The sequence below is a fragment of the Euprymna scolopes genome, chromosome 32, assembly GCF_053919585.1.
Source record: "Euprymna scolopes isolate OS-2025 chromosome 32, ASM5391958v1, whole genome shotgun sequence".
Taxonomy (NCBI): domain Eukaryota; kingdom Metazoa; phylum Mollusca; class Cephalopoda; order Sepiida; family Sepiolidae; genus Euprymna; species Euprymna scolopes.
The window spans coordinates 19,523,622-19,543,598 of NC_136513.1; the positions used below are offsets into that span (position 1 = coordinate 19,523,622).

Consider the following 19,977-nt stretch of genomic DNA (forward strand, 5'->3'; position numbering starts at 1 on the left):
GAATTGTCTTCCGTTTTCCTGCTTTCCGGCTGACTACAATATGGTTGTGTTCAAGTCTAACGTAAATAAGTTCTTGATGAGCCGTTCCATATAAGTTATCAAATTTACCAAATTTTCATTACTAATGATTACTATAATGTCCAATTTCTACTGTACACTCTTTAACCCTTATCCTTGAGTGGCCTCTTGGCCTTGATAATGTGGTGATGCCTATGTAAAAAAAAAAACAAATGACTGGTCAAACTGTAGACCTTAATTTCGTCTCTGACAGATATTATATTGTAATGATGAAAGTCAGTTGATTCACAGTGCACAACAGCATACAATAATATAATAATTTGCCCAACATAAGGGCATTAAGGTTTGCAAATGAAAATAACATTTCGCCCCACATTAGGGCATCAATACGTCTAAAAGAGACAAAGTAATTTTGAGACTATAAGCCCCGAATGAATTTTGAGCGTCCATCTTCAACAGAGTCTGTATCGTAACTGATGATCTGAAAGGATAAATTTGGCGCCAAGCACATCCTCGGCAATTAGTAAATAACAAGCAATCTGAATGGTTTAAACAAAATCGTGGGCGGACAAGCCGACTAATAAGGAGCCTGCTTACTTCTGCAGAATTTCTCAGAGTTTTTAATGTGAGGAAAACCCAGCTCCCCTAAAAGGGCCACTCTGGATAGGAACAAAAATAAAAATTGTCTCAGTCATGAAAGACTTCTCCTCCACTGACCGAGGACAGAAAAGGTGAAGTGTAGCATCAGAACAGATACTACAATGTGATCTTGGTCTGAAGGCAGATACTGTGTAATCAGTGTCCCAAATTCTCGTGTGAAAATTTGAAGGATTAGTAAAATAGAGTTATCTCCCATGAACCAATGACGACAATTGCAGAACCGCCCATTGTCTTAGATAAAATTATGACGTTTACCTTTATTGTAAACATTATTTGTATCCCCCCCCCCCCCCGATTTCTCGACTGTTAACTATATTGCAAGATTACCCAAGATGGTAGTATTTGTAGATAGTACACGATTTTTTGTTTACAATATATACGCTTTACAAAACAAATTAATCTACATATTACAAAACAGTACGGTTTCGTCATAAAAGGATCCAAATTGCACCGTCATAAAACTATCCAAATTACACGACATAAAAAAAAAAAAAATAGCAACAGAAATAAAGAACGCGAGTTCCCAATTTATAACGGAATAAAATCGTTCGCCGTTTTCAGTCTCTGTTTCGTTTCGTAAAAGTATTTTTCCCGTACACCAAAATGGAACAGATGAAATTGTTGTAAGTAAAAATGGTACTTGTTAAGATAGTCGACAGATCGATTTATATATATATATATATATATATATATATATATATATATATATATATATATATATATATATATATATATATATATATATATATATATATAAGTGGTTTTAAGCAAAAACAAAAGTACTTATTTATGTCGAAAATAGTAATATATCCAAAAATTACGAAAATCCATCAAGTAGAAAATCATTTATAGTTAAAAGTAATTTTTACGGAAAATGAGGGAAAATTGCATTTTCATTAGATGTAAACACCTTGACGATTACGAATACAAGAGACATACTTAGCTCCCTTTTCGCCACTTTAATGGCGACCAACATTTTAACCTTATAGCGATAGACTTTTCTTTTTTTTTTTTTTACTAAAAACACAATAGCAGTTGTTCTACTTGGTGAATTTTCGTAATTTTTTGATATATTAATATTTTCGACATGACAATTAAGTAACTGGTGTTGTTTTTTTCCCTTAAAACCACATATTTAAAGTATCGATATGTCGACTCTATCTTAACAAGCAACGTAAATAAAAAAAAAAAAATTCGTAATTTGTATTTTACGCCTAAAGCGGTCTTATTTACAACAACTGTCTGTTTTTATTTAGAATTTAATCGAACTAGTGTATATATATATACATATATATATATATATATAGTAATTTATAAAATATACACTTGTGCCCGATATTATTCATACCCCCCTTGAAAATTGAGTTTATTAGGTGTAACTTTGGTAAGAATTTATTGTTTACGTCCATATTGATACATATTCTTAATAAACCTCTTCTGATCATTTTCGTCATTTTAAAATCTCGGGATACTTGTAATAAAAGAAATATACAGCTATTTATAAAATCTGCAATGTTCAAAAATAATCATACCCCCTTATTTTTTCAGTATTAATCGAGTTTCTGACTGTTTGTTTTCTGTGTGATTCTTATTTTGAATGCTTTTATACAACCTTTGATTAATTTCATTTCGTTTTTTGCATTTTTCAGAAATAAAAATGATATCAACTGAAAACCAATAAAAGAATAAAAATTATTAGAATGGGGAAGAAAAAAGAGCTTAGTAATGATCTTAGGACTAAAATTGTGAATTCACATAAGGATGGTTTAGGTTACAAGTCAATTTCCAAGAAATTTGAGGTCCCTACAGCAACAGTACAGAGCATCATCAAAAAATTCCAGAGCCACCACACAACAAACAACTTGATTGGTAGAGGAAGGAAAAGGAAACTGTCTGCTAGAGCCACCAGGAATATTGTAAGAAGTGTTAATGCAAATCCAACCACCACTAATAAGGACATTTTAGAAAATCTGGAGTCTTCTGGCATAAAAATATCAAGGCAAACATTGCAAAGGACTCTGCATGAAAATGGTCTGAAAGGAAGAAGACCAAGAAGGACTCCATTGCACACCGGAAAACACCTTGCAGCACGTCTAAAGTTTGCTAGGACCCATGTGAATTCTCCAGAGTCCGTTTTCTCAAGTATTTTGTGGACTGACGAAACAAAAATTGAATTGTTTGGCCATATGGATGCTTCTTACGTTTGAAGGAAGAAAGGAGAAGCTTACAACCCAAAGAACACCATACCCACGGTGAAACATGGTGGTGGTAGCCTAATGTTTTGGGGCTCCTTTTCGGCTAGTGGTCCAGGTAGTTTGGTCAAGATAGATGGAACCATGAAGAAGGAGCAATATTTGGAGATACTCCAGAAAAACATTAGACAGGATGCGGAGAAGCTCCATTTAGGACTAAACTGGGTCCTTCAACAGGATAATGATCCAAAACATACTGCCAAAATAGTCAAGAAATGGTTTGAGGATAATCAAATTAATGTTTTTGAATGGCCTAGCCAGAGTCCCGACCTGAAACCTATCGAAAACCTCTGGCACATATTGAAAACTGAGGTTAAAAAGCGGAAACCTAGAAATTTGAGGGATTTGGAGAACTGCATTGAAGAATGGTCAAAAATCAGTGTTGATGCTTGTAAAAACCTTGTTGATAAATATCCCAAACGGTTACAGGCAGTTATTAAGAATAAAGGGCATGCTATTGACGGAGATAGAGAGGTATGAATAATTTTGAACTAGTGCCATTATTGTTTTTCTTTGTATAATGTTTCAAACTTGCATAATTTATTTATTTGTTGAGTTTAAATTAAATGCTTATGCTTGATTTATTGTTTGAAATCCCTTTAATATTGTCTACCTTCTGGTTTGAGCAATATTCTTATAGAAATCTCAAAGATCCGAGGGGTATGAATAATATCGGGCACAAGTGTATATGGCGATTAAGTGTAGCTTAATCGCCATATATATTGTATAAATTACTAACTAGCTCTACCTACGTATTGAGCACTTTTGAAGTAAATACTTTAAGTTTACGCATAAATCTATACTTTCGTATATTAATTTTATGTGAGTAAATTAAGTAGTTATATATATATATATATATAGAGAGAGAGAAATCCCAGCCGTACACAGTAGAAATCCCTATATGTAAGAAAGCCTCCTACTCTAATAGTTTCTCCCCCAGAACTGTTAGACTTTGGAACTCCCTTCCAGGTTCCTGTTTTCCCAACTGTACTGACATGCAGAAGCTCAAGTGTAATGTGAACGGACATCTCGCTGATCAACTCGCTACATAGTATCCCTGCAACTTATGTCTCTGATAATAGCCCCCTGCATCAAAGTGGCACTATGCCTTGTTTGGTGTGAAAATGGGGAGAGAGAGAGAGAGAGAGAGAGAGAGAGAAATATTTATGATGCACTTGCCTGTCGCTAAATGAAGATGTCATATTAAAAAAAGCATACCAATTGATCAAATAGTTTTATTTTTAACTAAGAAAATCATATTTTATGAGTAAGCAAAAAGAAACTGTCTCGCATCGCTATCTTAAAAATAACAAGGGCAAATAAGTGAGTTTAATGGAATAATATTGAGCAGTAATAAGGCGTATCCATCTGTACTCTCTGTAACAATTTAACAATAAAAAATGAATGGCAAAATAGCTTGTACATTAAAGAACTAGTTGTTCTTGGCCTTCGGGCCAGGATCCAAGTGTAGTACCTGTTCCAGCAGATACTGCAAGCAAAGACTATATGTGGGGTTACCCCCACATATCAAACCTTGGTCAATGTAGGGGCAACCCTTCATACCAATTGTCACTATCCAGCTCCCATTTCCCACCAATCGGGAGCTGGTCCCCTTTTCCCTCCCCCTCCTTCTCTCTCCACATTAAAAAACGGCCTTGTTCCTAATTTGCTCAGTGGGGAAGCAAATAAATACATACTGCAATCAAAGACCATATGTGGGGGCAACCCCACATATAAGTTATTGGTCAATATAGAGGAAACCCTTCATATCAGTTGTCACTATCCAGCTCCCCTACTCCCCGGGGGGTTGGTCCCCATTTCCCTTTCACTCTCCACATTAAAAAAGCCTTGTGCCTAATTTGCTCAGTGGGGAAGCAAATAAATACCCTGTACATTAAAGAACTAGAAATGTATTGAAAATAATAGTTAAAAAAAGAAAAATTGACATTTATATTTGTCCAGATGTCATTCGAAAAAAGTTTAAAAAAAAAAAAAAAATCATAATTGAATACAGTTGAAACTTTACAATTATACACACACACACACACACACACACACATATATATATTTGAAGGGGAAATTGTCTTGTGTGGAGGGTGAAGGGGAAGTTCGTTCAAAAGTTTTTATTGACAGACGAGAAGTATTTTCTTTTAAGAATTCTTGTTTTTTGTTGCTGTTGGAAATCTTTCCCGACGGTGAAAAAAAAATTTATTAGAAAAAAGTTAATTCATTTTTGTTGGAAATCTCGCACAACTGAAGGCAAAATTCAATGAAAAGGATTCTTGATAGAAAAAGTTACTTGTGGTCTTGGACAAATCTCGGTTTCATGTGTTTCTTCTCTTTTTTTAATGTTTCTTCTTTTTTTTTTTTTGATCTCAAGTAATAAATAATGAGATATTATTTGAGACTCTGAAAATGAAAAATGTTTATATCCTAACCTAAATCTAGTCTATATATCTATAAAAGTGAAATTGTCTGTGTGTGTACATTTCTCTACCAAACTACTCTGTCAATTTTTAGTCTACAGACTCGATTGAAATTTAGGAAAATCTTTTTAATCGGTTTTCGGCCAGAAATTTGTCTGTCAGGAGGTCAAAGTTCAACGATTTAACCTTTGAAAACTCTACCAAACTCCTCCCCCAACTTTGGGTCTAAACACTTGAAATATTAGATGTAGGTTACTTGGACATGGATCAAACTTTTTAATTTGATTTCAGCCGAAAGCAATAAATGTTAAGGGGTCAAAATTGAGGTCAAAGTTTAAAAAAATTTGACCTCTACGATCTCTACCAAATGATTCAGCTTATTTTTGGTCTAAACATTTGAAATTTTGGTAAATGTTTACTTTAACTACAACAGAACACCAACCAATAAAATTTTTTTTTTTTTTTTTAAAGGTTTTCGGGGTCGCTGAGAACGAATCTGATATTCAAACTCGTCGCAAATTTACCTTTTTCATGGTATTAACCTCTGAACCCTCGCACTATTTTGCGCCAACTCACCGCCATCGTTTATGCTATTCTTACATGATGCGCATAGTAAGGTGACTTGTCACATGGCAGAAGAATTTTTAAGCAGGCATTTGAAATAACAAGAAAGTTTTCAAAAACAAGAAAATGTGGTTCATTTTTCTGTGTTATGTAGTTTTTGATGCTTTTTAATTGATCTAAAAACAAATTAAGTTTTCATGAACAGTTTACAAAAACATTTTTAGTTTTCGTTTTTTTTTTTTTAGGGGTTATTCAATTATAGAACTTGTACATTAAAGAAGTGCTTCTACAGTTTAATTTACCGTCGTCCCCCCCACTGTTTTACTGTAAGTAACGCGCCGACACACCCCTGAGCAGAAGAACTGTTTAATTTTTCACAAAAATTCTGTTTACATTGGGGGGAAAGGGGGGGCATCGGCAAGCGCACGACACCACCCGTCCGCCCTGCCGATGCCCCTCCACCACCCTACCCCCAATGTAAACAGAATTTTTGTGAAAAATTAAATAGTTCTTCTGCTCAAACTGTAGAAGCACCTTAAATGTTGTACAAGTTTTACAACTGAATACCCCTCCTGCAAAAAAAAAAATAATAAAATAAAAATGTTTTTGTAAATCGCTCGTGAAAACTTCATTTTTTTTTTTTTTAGATCAATTAAAAAGCATCAAAAACTACGTAACACAGAAAAATGAATCACATTTTCTTGTTTTTGAAAACTTTCTTGTCTGCTTAAAAATCCTTCCGTGATGTGACAAGTCACCTTACTACGCACGTCCATGCACGAACGCATCATGTAAGAATAGCATAAACGATGGCAGTGAGTTGGCACAAAATAGTGCGAGGGTTCAGAGGTTAATACCACATAAACGGTAAATTTGCGACGGGTTTGAATATCAGATTCGTTCTCAGCGACCCCGAAAACCTTTAAAAGCCCAAATTTTATTGGTTGGTGTTCTGTTGTAGTTAAAGTAAACATTTACCAAAATTTTATATAAAGTGTATTCAGAGCAAGCTTTTTCATCGGTTTTTGGTCTTAAATTTGGCTGCCAAGGAGGAAAAGTTCAAAAGATTTAACCTTTGCGATCTCTAGCAAACTATTCAGCCAATTTTGGATTTAAACATTTGAGATTTTATATAAAAAGTATTCAGACATACAGCAAGCTTTTTAATTAGTTTTTGGGCGAAAATTTGGCTGGCCAAGAGGTCAAAGTTGGAAGAGTTGACCTTTGCAAACTCTACCACACTTCTCCACCAATTTTGCATCTAAACACTTGAAATTTTAGATGTAGGTTACTTGGACAGGAGTCAAACTTTTTAATATGTATATATATATATATATATATATACATATGCACATAAAGTTATGAACAGTACATAGGGCCCGAGCAAAGCCGGGCTGAACTGCTAGTAATATATATTTGTTAAATTAAAATATATATCTCACACTCTCTCTCTCTCTCTCTCTCTCTCATTTATCATTTGGATAAATGAATAATGACACTTATTAAATAATTAGTCGTCCAGACTAAAATACATGCATCCGGATTATTCTCTAATATTTTCAATAAACGAAAGTTATATTTGCATACATTTTCCAAATATAACTTTTTTTAAATAATAACATTTTGCTGTAACTTTTCCCCTTTCAATACAAGTTATCATTTGAGATTTTCGAAATATAACTTAAAATGACTTTGCGTCACAAATCTTTTTCAATTCTTGGATATTTTCCAAGAAATGAAATTAAAGTGTCCTCAACTTCATAAAAATTAATGGACAAAGTATAAAATAGGGACCCCCAGCTGACTTCACTAAGAAAAGAACAATTTTCAGTTGACAGCGGTTTAACTTTCACCTTGGCATGTTTGAGCAGATGTTCACGACCAAGAGTGTGTTTTTTTAATATATTTACACAACTTTAATTAAACTTTTTGTTGACATTTTTATTTAAAAAAAAAAAAAAGAATAAAATAATAACAATAATGATAATAATACCTAAACTACGTGATGTTGCCAAGCTAATCAAAAACCTTGATTCCAGTAAAGCAACTGGCCCGGACGGTATTCCAATTATAGTACTCAAAAAACTTCAACCTGAACTAGCGCCCATACTTACAAAACTATTTAAACGTTGTCTTAAGGAGAATTGCTTCCCATCTCCCTGGAAAATTTCATCAGTATGCCCTGTATTTAAGAATTCAGGTGATCGCTCATCTCCCTCTCAGTACAGGCCAATAAGTCTCCTGTGCGTCATGAGTAAGTTGCTGGAATCTGTGTTAAATACAGAAGTAATCAACCATCTCAACAAAAATAACCTTCTTAGTGACACTCAATATGGTTTCTGTTCTGCTAGATCTACAGCAGATGTGCTTACAGTTATATCTCATAGGATTAGCAAATCTCTCGACAGAGGCAACCTTTCTAGGGCAATTGCTCTTGACATATCTAAGGCCTTTGATAGGGTATGGCATAAAGGTTTACTTCATAAGATCTCTAGCTATGGTATAGCTGGAAATGTCTTCTCAATTATTAAATCATTTCTTTCTGATAGGTTCATAAGAGTAGTAGTTGAGGGGCAAAAATCAGAAGCCAACAGTATTAATGCTGGTGTCCCTCAGGGGTCCATCCTGGGCCCAACTCTTTTCCTGATCTACATTAATGATCTTCCAAATCATATCCTTACATCATTTGTAGACATTTATGCTGACGACACTACCATTTATGGTAGCACATCTAAGACAGTAAACGATCAAGTTCTCTCCAATTCTCTCTCCTCTGATCTTGAGCATCTAGTACAATGGGGAAAGGAGTGGCTGGTTACTTTTAATGCATCTAAAACCAAGCTTCTCTCTTTACATCATCAACATTCTGATCCACATCTGGCATCAATTGAAATGAATGGCTCTCGTCTTCAGGAGGCCTCAAGTTTTGACAAGCTTCTGGGCTTGACCATTACTCCTGATCTTAAATGGAACACGTATATCAAATCTGTTGCCAAGGCCGCTGGAAAAATGGTGGGATCTTTCTATCGATCCAGTAGATATCTCACTGCTGATGCAATTCTCTATTTATATAAGAGCCAGGTACGTCCAAGGATGGAATACTGTTGCCACATCTGGGCAGGAGCTGCTAGAAAGGACTTGTCCTGCCTTGATAGAGTTCAAAATAGACTTCGTAGCCTCGTAGGAGATGTCCTTTTCTCTTCCTTGCAACCTCTATCTCACAGAAGAGATGTTGCGAGTTTGTCTCTGATGTATCGTTATTTTCATAGAAAGTGTTCGACTGAGCTTCAATCTATGGTCCCCTCTCGCAAAACTTTCACAAGAAACACTCGTCCAGCTGTAAACACTATCAATAATTCCCCCCACTCTTTATCTGTGCCTAAACCTAAACGTAGATTCCATGAACAAAGCTTTTTTATTAGAACTGCACGCCTGTGGAATTGTCTTCCGTTTTCCTGCTTTCCGGCTGACTACAATATGGTTGTCTTCAAGTCTAACGTAAATAAGTTCTTGATGAGCCGTTCCATATAAGTTATCAAATTTAACAAATTTTCATTACTAATGATTATTATATTGTCCAATTTCTACTGTACACTCTTTAACCCTTATCCTTGAGTGGCCTATTGGCCTTGATAATGTGGTGATACCTATGAAAAAAAAAAAAAAAGAAAAAGTCCAATGTGAACAAGTTCTAATTGAATCGTCCCCCTAAGTAATCCAAGTTACAAAATTCCCACTGTTTACTATGCTAAAATCACAATGACTAATGTATACCTATTAACCCTTATCCTTGAGTGGCCTCTGGGCCTTGATAAGTGGTGACACCCATGTAAAAAAAAAAAAAAAAAAAAAAAAAAAACTATATGGTAGAAACCTAATTAAAGGTATAAATACATGGGCAGTGTCATTAGTAAGATACTCTGGACCATTTATATGTTGGACCAAAGAAGAACTGAGACATTCGACCAGAAGACTAGGAAACTCATGACTATGCACAATGCACTACACCCAAAGGATGATACTAACTGATTCTATATGAAAAGGAAAGATGAGGGAAGAGGCCTGGTCTGTATAGAAGACACAAGAAAAGACTTAAAAAAATACATAATGCAGAACACTGAAAGAATTACTGCAGCAAAAGACACTGAAACAACAAACAAGACAGAAATAGAAGAAACGAGGGATATGATGAGAAAAGAAAAATAGGAAGAGAAACAACTACATGGACGATTCATAAGGATGACAAAAGATGAGTAATGAAAACACTTGGAAATAGCTACAAAAATGGAAACAGAGAAATGGAATCCCTAATAACAGCTGTACAATATAACCTGATTAGAACCAACCACATCAAAGCAAGAATCAACAAGACACAAGAAAACAGCAAATGTAGACTCTGTGGACAAAGAGACGAAACAATAAACCACATAATAAGCAAATGCAACAAACTACACCAAAAGGAATATAAAAATAGACACGATCAAGTGGGCCAAGTAGTACACTGAGCAATATGCAGACAATTGAATCTTGAACACCCAGACAAATGTTTCAAGCATGAATCGGCAGCAGTACTTGAAAATGAAAGTCACAAAATCCTATGGGACATGGATATTCAAACGGATAAATCCATCTAAACAAGGAGATCAAATGTCATACTAGTTAACAAGAAGGAAAGATTTTGCCGTTCCAGCAGACCACAGAATGAAGATCAAGGAGACAGAAGTAGAGCAAATACACTGAACTGACCAGAGAGCTCAAAGGGATATGGAAGATGAAAAAAGTCAAGATAACACCATTAATAGTAGAAGCGCTAGGAACAATACTGGAAAACTTTGAAAAAAAGAATGGGAGAGATTGGAATCAGAGGGGTAGCTGATAATATACAACGGATAACAGTAATGAAAATGGCTGGAATATTAAGGAAAAGCCTTGAATGCGGAAACTAACACACATGAGCTACAAGGCACAAACTAGACATACAGAAAATGCTACAGATGTAAAACGCAAAGGAGATGGAATCATGAAAACTGAAACTTTATAATTGTAAGTTATCCCCTTCGTGCCTTTACCTGCCCCCTTTTTTTGAGTGTATTACCAAAAACTGACGCCTGCAGAAAAAAAATAAAAGGATGAAATAAAAAAAGGGGGGGAGTAAAGAATAAAATAGAAAGGTCTTGTTTTAAAACGAAGAAGAGACTTTATTTACAATGAAGTTGCAAATTTTTCCCTTTGCAGGCATTAAATACAAAAACAAAGAACACCAAAGTAACCAAATATGATACAAAAAAAAGCTGGTTCTTATATTAAAAATGTTGTATCAATGAACGAATACAATATTAAAATTCAAATAGGAGTACTTCCTAATAATAACTCAAATACAATAATTTTAAGGAACATGCTCACAAATTGATGGCAGTCAGTACATGTGCCCTTTTTTCTCAATTTAAAGTCTTAAAATTACTCTCCTTCAAAATACGTGCAAACCAGAGCCATGTAAATAAATTTTTCAGAAGTTTGCCTCATCGCGACCGGGTATTCTTTGCCGAGTTATACTTCTTTGAAGGAAAGGCTTCGGAAATTCCACTTCTGCGGCAGGCAATGAATTCACATCCAATCTCCTCACTGCTGGAATCCAAAAGAACCCGATTTTCGTACTGGGATTAGTGACGTCATTATCAGGGAGCTAACATTGCCCTTTTATTCAAATTAAAGGGAATTTCATAATAACCCAAAATATACGAAACTAAGATCAATAAAAAATACGAAATACAGAAAATCAAATATAAGAACCAGAATAAAAATATAATAAATGTATACAGGGGGATGTACAATTATTGGTGCAAAAAATTCCAACATTATTGGCATAACAGGGTATTTTTTTTTTTAACTGAATATCGACTTTTCATTCTGTTGCAAAATAAATCAATCAGGTCAATCACATTCGCAAACCCAACACCATACTGTTAAGATAACCTGCTTGTTTATAATGGTGATCTTTTAAGCCAAGGCATTTCTAGTGAAAACATTATTACATACTTATGTGTCATGTCGAAATTAGTATAAGTTCCAAAAATAACGAAAAATGATCCAACAGAAAAATAATTACAAGTAAACATAGAATTTATCGAATTATTGAGTTTTGTCCTATGTCATGGGAAAAAGCTGTACAACCAACAAACAAGGTAGATAACCCTTGACTTAAATTGATTTAAATTAAGGATCCGCCATCTTTAAACATGATATCTGGGAATGTAATTGTGGCTGATTTTTTTTATTTAAAATACTTCTAGAACATATTATTTGAGATCATTACTTTGTAATTTATACTTATTCTGTCATGGCACACGAGTATGTAATAATATTTTGACTTGAAATGCGTTGGTTCAAAAGATCAACAATTTAAAGAAGCACCTCTTTATTTGCAATTGTCAGACCACAATTTGATAGCTTTCGCAGGATAGGGTCGTCCTCCTCCAACCACATATAGCACTTATCAAACAGTCACTCATCTTGTACTAACGGAGATCAACGTTGCTTAACTTCCGTGATCTAACTATTGACGTGTTAGATATTTATTTCCATAAAATACTTTTGTTTTTTTATAGAAAAATTTTTCCATAAAAATACAAACTATTTTATTTGGCAAAAAGCCAAAAAACAGATAGGAGGCGGTCATCTCTATGTAATCCAACTATGCTAATCTAGCTAGTTTCACTCTTCTCTTACCACAATACAACATATAAATGTGGTATTGCGGTACCCGTCACCATTATCGTAGCCCTGACGTCTTCATGTTGAGACTACTCAAACGGGATAATGGCGCGTAGCCCCAACTGTAAAACCCAGATGCGCGCACGAGCAACTGTATAAAGATTACCTCAGCTGTGCGCACATCGTCTTTCTACGCCCACGCAGATTCTGTGGGCATATAAACTAAACTTTGCCTATTCATGCGGACGTAGTCGAAAGCATCTTATGTCACACAGATGTTATTCTTTTCATCCAATCGGATTACGAGGAAAACAAATTTAAAAAAATGTTTTGCTTATTTTTACGGTCTTCGTGGAGCCGGTTTGAATCTATAAAAAGGGCATTTTTGTGCCCAAACGAGTCAGTCGACCTTTGAGCAGCATGCTGTAGATATCAACGTTGATCTCCGTCCTCAGGACGTTAAACATGCATACGCCTGACAATTGATTCCTCCATATGGAGATGGACTCGTTACCCTAATGGACTTTTTACCCTTTTCTAACTTTCCGCTAAAGTGAAGGGACTTTTATATTCTTTAATTCTTCCTAAAAGACCTGATTATTTCTAACCAAGAACTTTCATCTTTCTGCATCATTTTATTCAACTACCTCAGTCGCAGGATGAGACTTAAATTAAGAAGAAACTTTCTTATCTTCTCTTAAACTTTGCCTGTTCATGCGGACGTAGTCGAAAGCATCTTATGTCACACAGATGTTATTCTTTTCATCCAATCAGATTACAAGAAAAACACATTTTAAAAAATGTTTTTTTTTTTTATGGTCTTCGTGGAGCTAGTTTGGATCTATAAAAAGGGCATTTGTATAGTTTGGATATTTGTTTTCAGCACCCCTGAAAACCGGCGCAGTTTTTTTTTTTTTTTTTTTTTACTAAAGAGATTCGTTCAGTTTTTTCATAAGTTAAGACGCTGATAATGCTGTCAGTAAGCTTACACGAGCGGTTTATAAAAAATATACTTTGTTTTTTATTTATTATTATTATTTATTCTTTTTTTTTTGAGTTGGGTATTCAATTATAGAACTTGCATAGTTTTTAACAGGTGCTTCTGTAGTTTAATTAACCGTTTTTTACAATTTAAAAAAAAAAAAAATTTTGTGTTTAATTTATTTATTCCGCCTCAGTCATCTTTGTTTGATTGCCACCACCATTTTACACTTGATTTTTATTTTTAGTTTGTGGGACTAACACCGACACCCGTTTGTCCTGCAACACCATATACATCCCTCCACATATCACCATAAGAACTCATACCATGGCTAACCTGCTTAAAACCCATATTTCAGACAATATGTAACGGGGGGGGGGGAAGGTTAAGGGAATAATTTTTTTTTTTTTTAGAATTCAACCTAATTAAAAAAAAAACATAACTACATAAAAATCTGTATGAGATATGTACTCGTTATGGAACAGATATGTCAAATTCCAAAAAAAATCACATAAATATTTTTTTATTTACATAGGCATCACCACTTATCAAAGCTCAGGGGCCAATCGAGGATAAGGGTTAAAGAGTGTACAGTAGAAATTGGACAATATAGTAATTGTCAGTCATGGAAATTCAGTAAATTTGTTAACTTAAGTGGAACGGCTTATCAAGAACTTGTTTACATTGGACTTGAAGACAACCATATTGTAGTCAGCTGGAAAGCAGGAAAACGGAAGACAGTTCCACAGGCATGCAGTTCTAAGAAAGAAGCTTTGTTCATGGAATCTACATTTAGGTTTAGGCACAGATAAAGAGTGGGGGAAATTATTGATAGTGTTTTCAGCTAGACAGGTGTTTCTTGTGAAAGTTTGGGGAGCGGGGATCACAGATTGGAGCTCAGTCAAGCACTTGCCATGAAAATAACGATAAAGTAAAGGTAAACTCGCTACATCTCTTCTGTGAGATAGAGGTTGCAGGGAAGAAAAAAGGACATTTCCTATGAGGCTACAAAGTCTATTTTGAATTCTATCAAGGCAGGATAAGTCCTTTCTAGCAGCTCCTGCCCAGATGTCGCAACAGTACTCCATCCTTGGACGAACTTGGCTCTTATATAGATAGAGAATTGCATCAGCAGTGAGATATCTACTAGATCGATAGAAGGATCCCATTTTTCCAGTGGCTTTGGCAACAGATTTGATGTACGTGTTCCATTTCAGATCAGGAGTAAAGGTCCAGCCCTGAAGCTTCTCAAAACATGAGGCCTCTCCAAGATGAGAGCCATTCATTTCAATTGATGCCAGATGGGGATCAGAGCGTTGATGATGTAAATTAATCAAATAGTTTTATTTTTATAAAGAAAATAATTTTTTAAAACTATTTAAAAAGATTAATGTGAAATTGGTAGCATTACAAGGCTGATCTTGCAAGTTTGAATTATTGTGAACTTATCTGCACTTGTTATTTCAAGATGGTGATATGAGACAATCCCTTTTTGCTTACTACTAAAATTTGATTTTGTTAATTAAAAATAAAACTACTTGATCAGCTTACAAGATTTAGTAAAATTTTACTTTAAGGCCCGTTTCACGTTCGTATAGAATATATATTTTTTTACATTTCGGTGTGCTAAAAACGAATCTGCAAACCGTTTCCGTCGCAAATAAATAGTTTTCACGATATGAAAAAATTACATGAAAAAGTGATCACCCACTTTTCGAAAAAGTAATTTCTTCATATCATGAAAACTATTTTTTTTTTTTTTTTTTTTTTTTTGCGACGGAAGCGGTTTACAGATTCGTTTTTAACACACCGAAATGTACAAAAAAGAGGTATTTTTGTAGATTAGGTCCACCTCCACAATTTTCTTTTAAATGACACCTTTTCTAGGTTTTCGACTATGCTGAATACGAAAATCAGATTGAAATTTTGCAGAAATAATTAATTATCGAGATATTTGGCGGCCATCTTTTTTACGCGCGTGCAGTGTCCGTCATAGATGAGTAGATTTGTTTATGGCACGCGCGTAAAAAAGATGGTCGCCAAAGAATACAATGCATAATACAACTTTTTATATCTCGATAACTACTTATTTCTGCAAAATTCCAATGCGATTTTCGTATACAGCATAGTCGAAAACCTTTACAAGTCGTCATTTAAAAGGAAATTGTGGAGGTGAGGTGGACCTAATCTGAAAATTTACCCAAATTTACCCCCCCCCCCAAAAAAATTTGTTCTATACGAACATGAGAAAAAAAAAAAAATTTGTTCTATACGAACATGAGACGGCCCGTCTCACGTTCGTATAGAACACATTTTTTTTTAAAGTAAAATAATACCGAAGATTTTTCTATACTTTTTAGAAAATTACGTTGAATTTTAAATAAGAACTGGGTTGCGAATTAAATCAACTGACTCAATCAATCACAACGCGTTAACACCATGACCATAACTGTTAGAAGATAACCTTTTTATTTGCAATTGTCAGACGGCAATCCGTTAATTTTTGCATTAATGTGTCGTCCTTATCCAACATTCAGCGCCCGATATTAACAAATAATAATCATCCATTTCGTACTGAACGGAATGAACTTCGTTAGTCGAATAAGAACTTCGGTGTTGACCTATGGAAAGGAATAAACAGCTGTTATGAATTATTTGAAATACATAAGCTTACAAGAGTTACCGCCCCTTTTGATCGTTACAACAAAAAAATAGAGGGCGTCATTGTTTCGCTACGCTATTGACCAATCAAATTCAAAGGCGCGAAAATGAAATCAACAACAACAACAATGGATGCCACGAAATAATTTAATTATATTATTTTCACGTTGTTTGAACGTTAACTTCTAAACTTTTGAAAGAATTTGAAATCAACGATAATAGTTTGCATAATAATTTTTTTTTTTTTCGTTTATTTTACCGCTTGTTCACCCGTAATTTCTTTGGACATATATTTTGAATAAAATGTATTCAAATCCAACTATCACGGAAGAGAACGTGGATGAGCAGAGGTTCGTTTTTTTTGTTTTTTGTTTTTTATTTTTATTTATTTTAATTAATTAAACTATTTTTCTTACTAAATTCATGTTTCTCTTGGTTTATTTTCTGTCGGTTCTTTTATACAGCAGAGGTGCGTGACAAATGTTTTAAATAAATAATATTGAAGCGTTTCGTTATTAAATTAAGAAATAATGGTACTCATGCAGTGCACTTATTGATCCCAGCTGAAATAATGTTATTTAAAAAGCCATTTTGTACCTATTCTGTACTTTAACCTTACAATTGAATAAAAAAACATATAATAAAACTTTAATTAAACGTGGAAATACGATTTAAAAAAATAGCGCGGGCCAATAAATGCATTAGCACCGAAATAATACGTCAATGTTTTCATCAAAGAAAATTGGGACCCAACTTCGCCATATTTTTACTGCTTTTATTTATTTATATTTGGTACTCCTCCTGCACTTATTGATCCGTGCTGAAATAATTACCTTATTTTGAAGGCCATTCTTAACATGGGGACGGGGGATTCCCGGCAGTGTTGTCAGTGTTGTGTACCTATTCTGTACTTTCACCTAACAATAACAAAGAGGTACTAGTGAGTGCACTTATTGATCCGTGCTGAAATGATATTATTTGAAAAGCCATTCTTAACATGGGGAGGGTGTTTTGTACCTATTCTATACTTTAACCTTACAATTGAATAAAAAAATATAAAACTTTAATTAAAGTTGGAAATACGATTAAAAAAAATAGTGCGGATAGTGCACTAGCACCATTTATTTTACAGGCTCTTTGTAGCGAAATTCGAAAATTTAAATATTGATTTTTTTTTTTTTTTTTTTTTTTTTTTTAAGTGAAATCAATGGTATCCACTGAATTGTTACGTTGCAGTAATGAAAATATCCAAAATTTACAAAAAATGATAAGGTAGAAAATTAAGAGTTTGTTTACGAAAAAGTGGTAAGAAAAATAAATGAATACTCGTCGTGCAGTCGTGCACTTATGTTACCTTGCTGATTATTTAAAAAGCCATTCTTATGAGGGGAGTTTTTTTTTTTTTTTTAACTATTCTGTACTTTCAACCTAACAATTTAATAGATAAATTGAAGTTTTACGATATCTTTAACTTGAAAATACTATTAAAAATAGCACGGTAAAATAAGTGCATAAGCACCAACAAATGTTATCAAAGGCAAGATAACTACTCTACCTACCTGCAAAATTTGATAAAATTTTACATAAAGGCCCGTCTCACGTTCGTATATAACAAAATATTTTGGCCGACGTACACGAGTGCTCTACCATACTAGCGAAATACGCATCGGCTCCGATATTGAACGTTGTTCGATTGGGGGAGAAATCCTTATTTTTACAAGGAAATATTGGTAAACTTTTTTATTTTATTTTTTTTTTGTCGGATTTAACAAAGAAACAAAATGAAAACAAAAAGATTTGGTGCTTATGCACTTTTCCAAATATTTAAAAACGGTACTTGTGCATTTAACGAACCAGACGTAACTCTGCATTCTCGGCTTGTCCGACGCATGACGTCAACAGCCGGATAAAACCGAGCGTTGCCGATTAAGCAGACGAGAATTTCGCTATCAATTGGAAGAGTCTCACAACTCAAGAAACGCTTATTTGGAGAGAGTTAAAAAAATTTGTTTTAAAAAGATAACTGACGAAATAATAATGAATATTACAAACCTTGCGGACCAGCTCCAGACCCCAGAGGCTGCAGTAAACTTTTGCCAGCAACGGAAATTGTTGGCAGAAGAGAAAAGGTGTTTACATTTTGGCCAGGATTGTGTACTTGCAAAGAGAACAAGCCTTTCCGACGTTTACGGTTGGAGGTGTAGAAGTGTAACATGTCGTCGATGGACCTCCATTAGGATTGGGACCTTCTTCTCAAAATCCCAACTAACCATCGCATGTATAAAAAAAAATAATATACTTATGGGCGTTCGAGATGGCATCTACAAAACATCTCCATCGCGAATGTGGGTTACGTTCTCGCCACACAATTGTGGATTGGAAAATTTTCCTGCGTGATATATGCAGGGATTATTTTCTCAGGAATCCCCCGCAGATTTGAGGCCCAGGCCATAACGGTAGAAATCGACGAGTCCGTTTTTAACCGCAGAAAACACAACGTCGGCAGACTTCTGACACCGGTGGTGACGGTGGTCTGGGTCTTCGGTGGATACGACTCCGCCGAAAAGGAGGGTTTCTTGGTCACTGTACCAAATAAGAACGCCGAAACCCTCCTTTCACTAATAAAAAAAAAAGTCCTTGTTTCTGGCGAAAAAAATGTACAAATAATCCTTGTTCCTGCCCCCCCCCTCAAATGCTTTTTATTGCCCCTTTTTTAGGCTTTTTCCATTTGACATAAAGAGTTGCAAAAAAAAAAAAAAAAAAAATCAACTTTTACGTGTTTAAGACATAGACAATGTCTTTTTTACGTTTAAAATTGAAAAAAAAAAAACCGTTCAGACAAAAAAAAGTTTGGGTTTGTATTACTGTACACATAGATTCGAAAAAGTTGTCAAAAAACAAATATATAACAAATAAATGTTATCAAAGGCAAGATAAGTTACTTTTCTACCAAACTGGATATATTTTTCGTGTTTTTATTCAATTTAACATGTTTGTTCAGCTCGAAAAGTATACAGTGTTTACCGATGTATTGGAAAATTCAAGATGGCGTCTTATTCTCTCTTTAACACGGTAAGTTCGGGAAAAGGTGTTATAAATAATAAACTAGACAAAATACTATTAAAAACCACTGAATATATGTCAAGTTATGTCACGGTAACATATATTGAGCGAATTTCTAACAGTATTTTGTAAGTACTTTTTGACGAGCCGTCTTTTTAAAAATCTACCAAAAATCGGGTAATTATCCGATCAATACGAAATTTTCAGCGATTATTAAGAGAAGAATGAACTTTATGACTGTACTTATTTTTCATAAACAATATTTATATATATATATATATATTTTTTTTGCTTACAACCCCCCCCCCCCTTGTTTTGAGGGGGTTCCAAATATGCTTAAAATGATCATCTGAAACTGAACAAAACATGTGTTGTTGTAAGGGACGGGATTATAGATTAAAAAAAAAAAAAAAAAAAATTTTGCATACCTTTTTTTGACGGATGAATATCAGAACTTCGATTGTGTTTAACTATCCCGCTTTTGAGTTTTGAAGTGTGAAATTCGGTGAATATGTTAAGTAAAATAATTAATTTAAGTTAAGCAAAACAAAAAAATTTTTTTTTTTTTTAATATTTATACGAAAAAAGCCATTTTAAAATCTTTGATAAATAAATTAACAATTTTTTTTTAGCGAGCCGA

At 34.2% G+C, this 19,977-nt stretch overlaps 1 protein-coding gene across 2 annotated transcripts in view; it reads left to right on the plus strand.

Annotated features, from left to right (window-relative positions):
• The first annotated feature begins 1,149 nt into the window (after nucleotides 1-1,149).
• Nucleotides 1,150-19,977, plus strand: part of LOC145256233 (TNF receptor-associated factor 6-like) — a 45,226-nt gene continuing 26,398 nt past the window's right edge. Inside the window, exon 1 of one of the 2 annotated variants that reach the window (XM_080114878.1) lies at nucleotides 1,150-1,301. In XM_080114878.1, the coding sequence (XP_079971004.1) occupies nucleotides 1,282-1,301 (20 nt within the window). In that variant the 5' untranslated portion in view covers nucleotides 1,150-1,281. Of the gene's footprint in view, nucleotides 1,302-16,375; nucleotides 16,625-19,977 lie in introns of those variants that run through there. The other variant, XM_080114877.1, reaches the window with a different exon arrangement.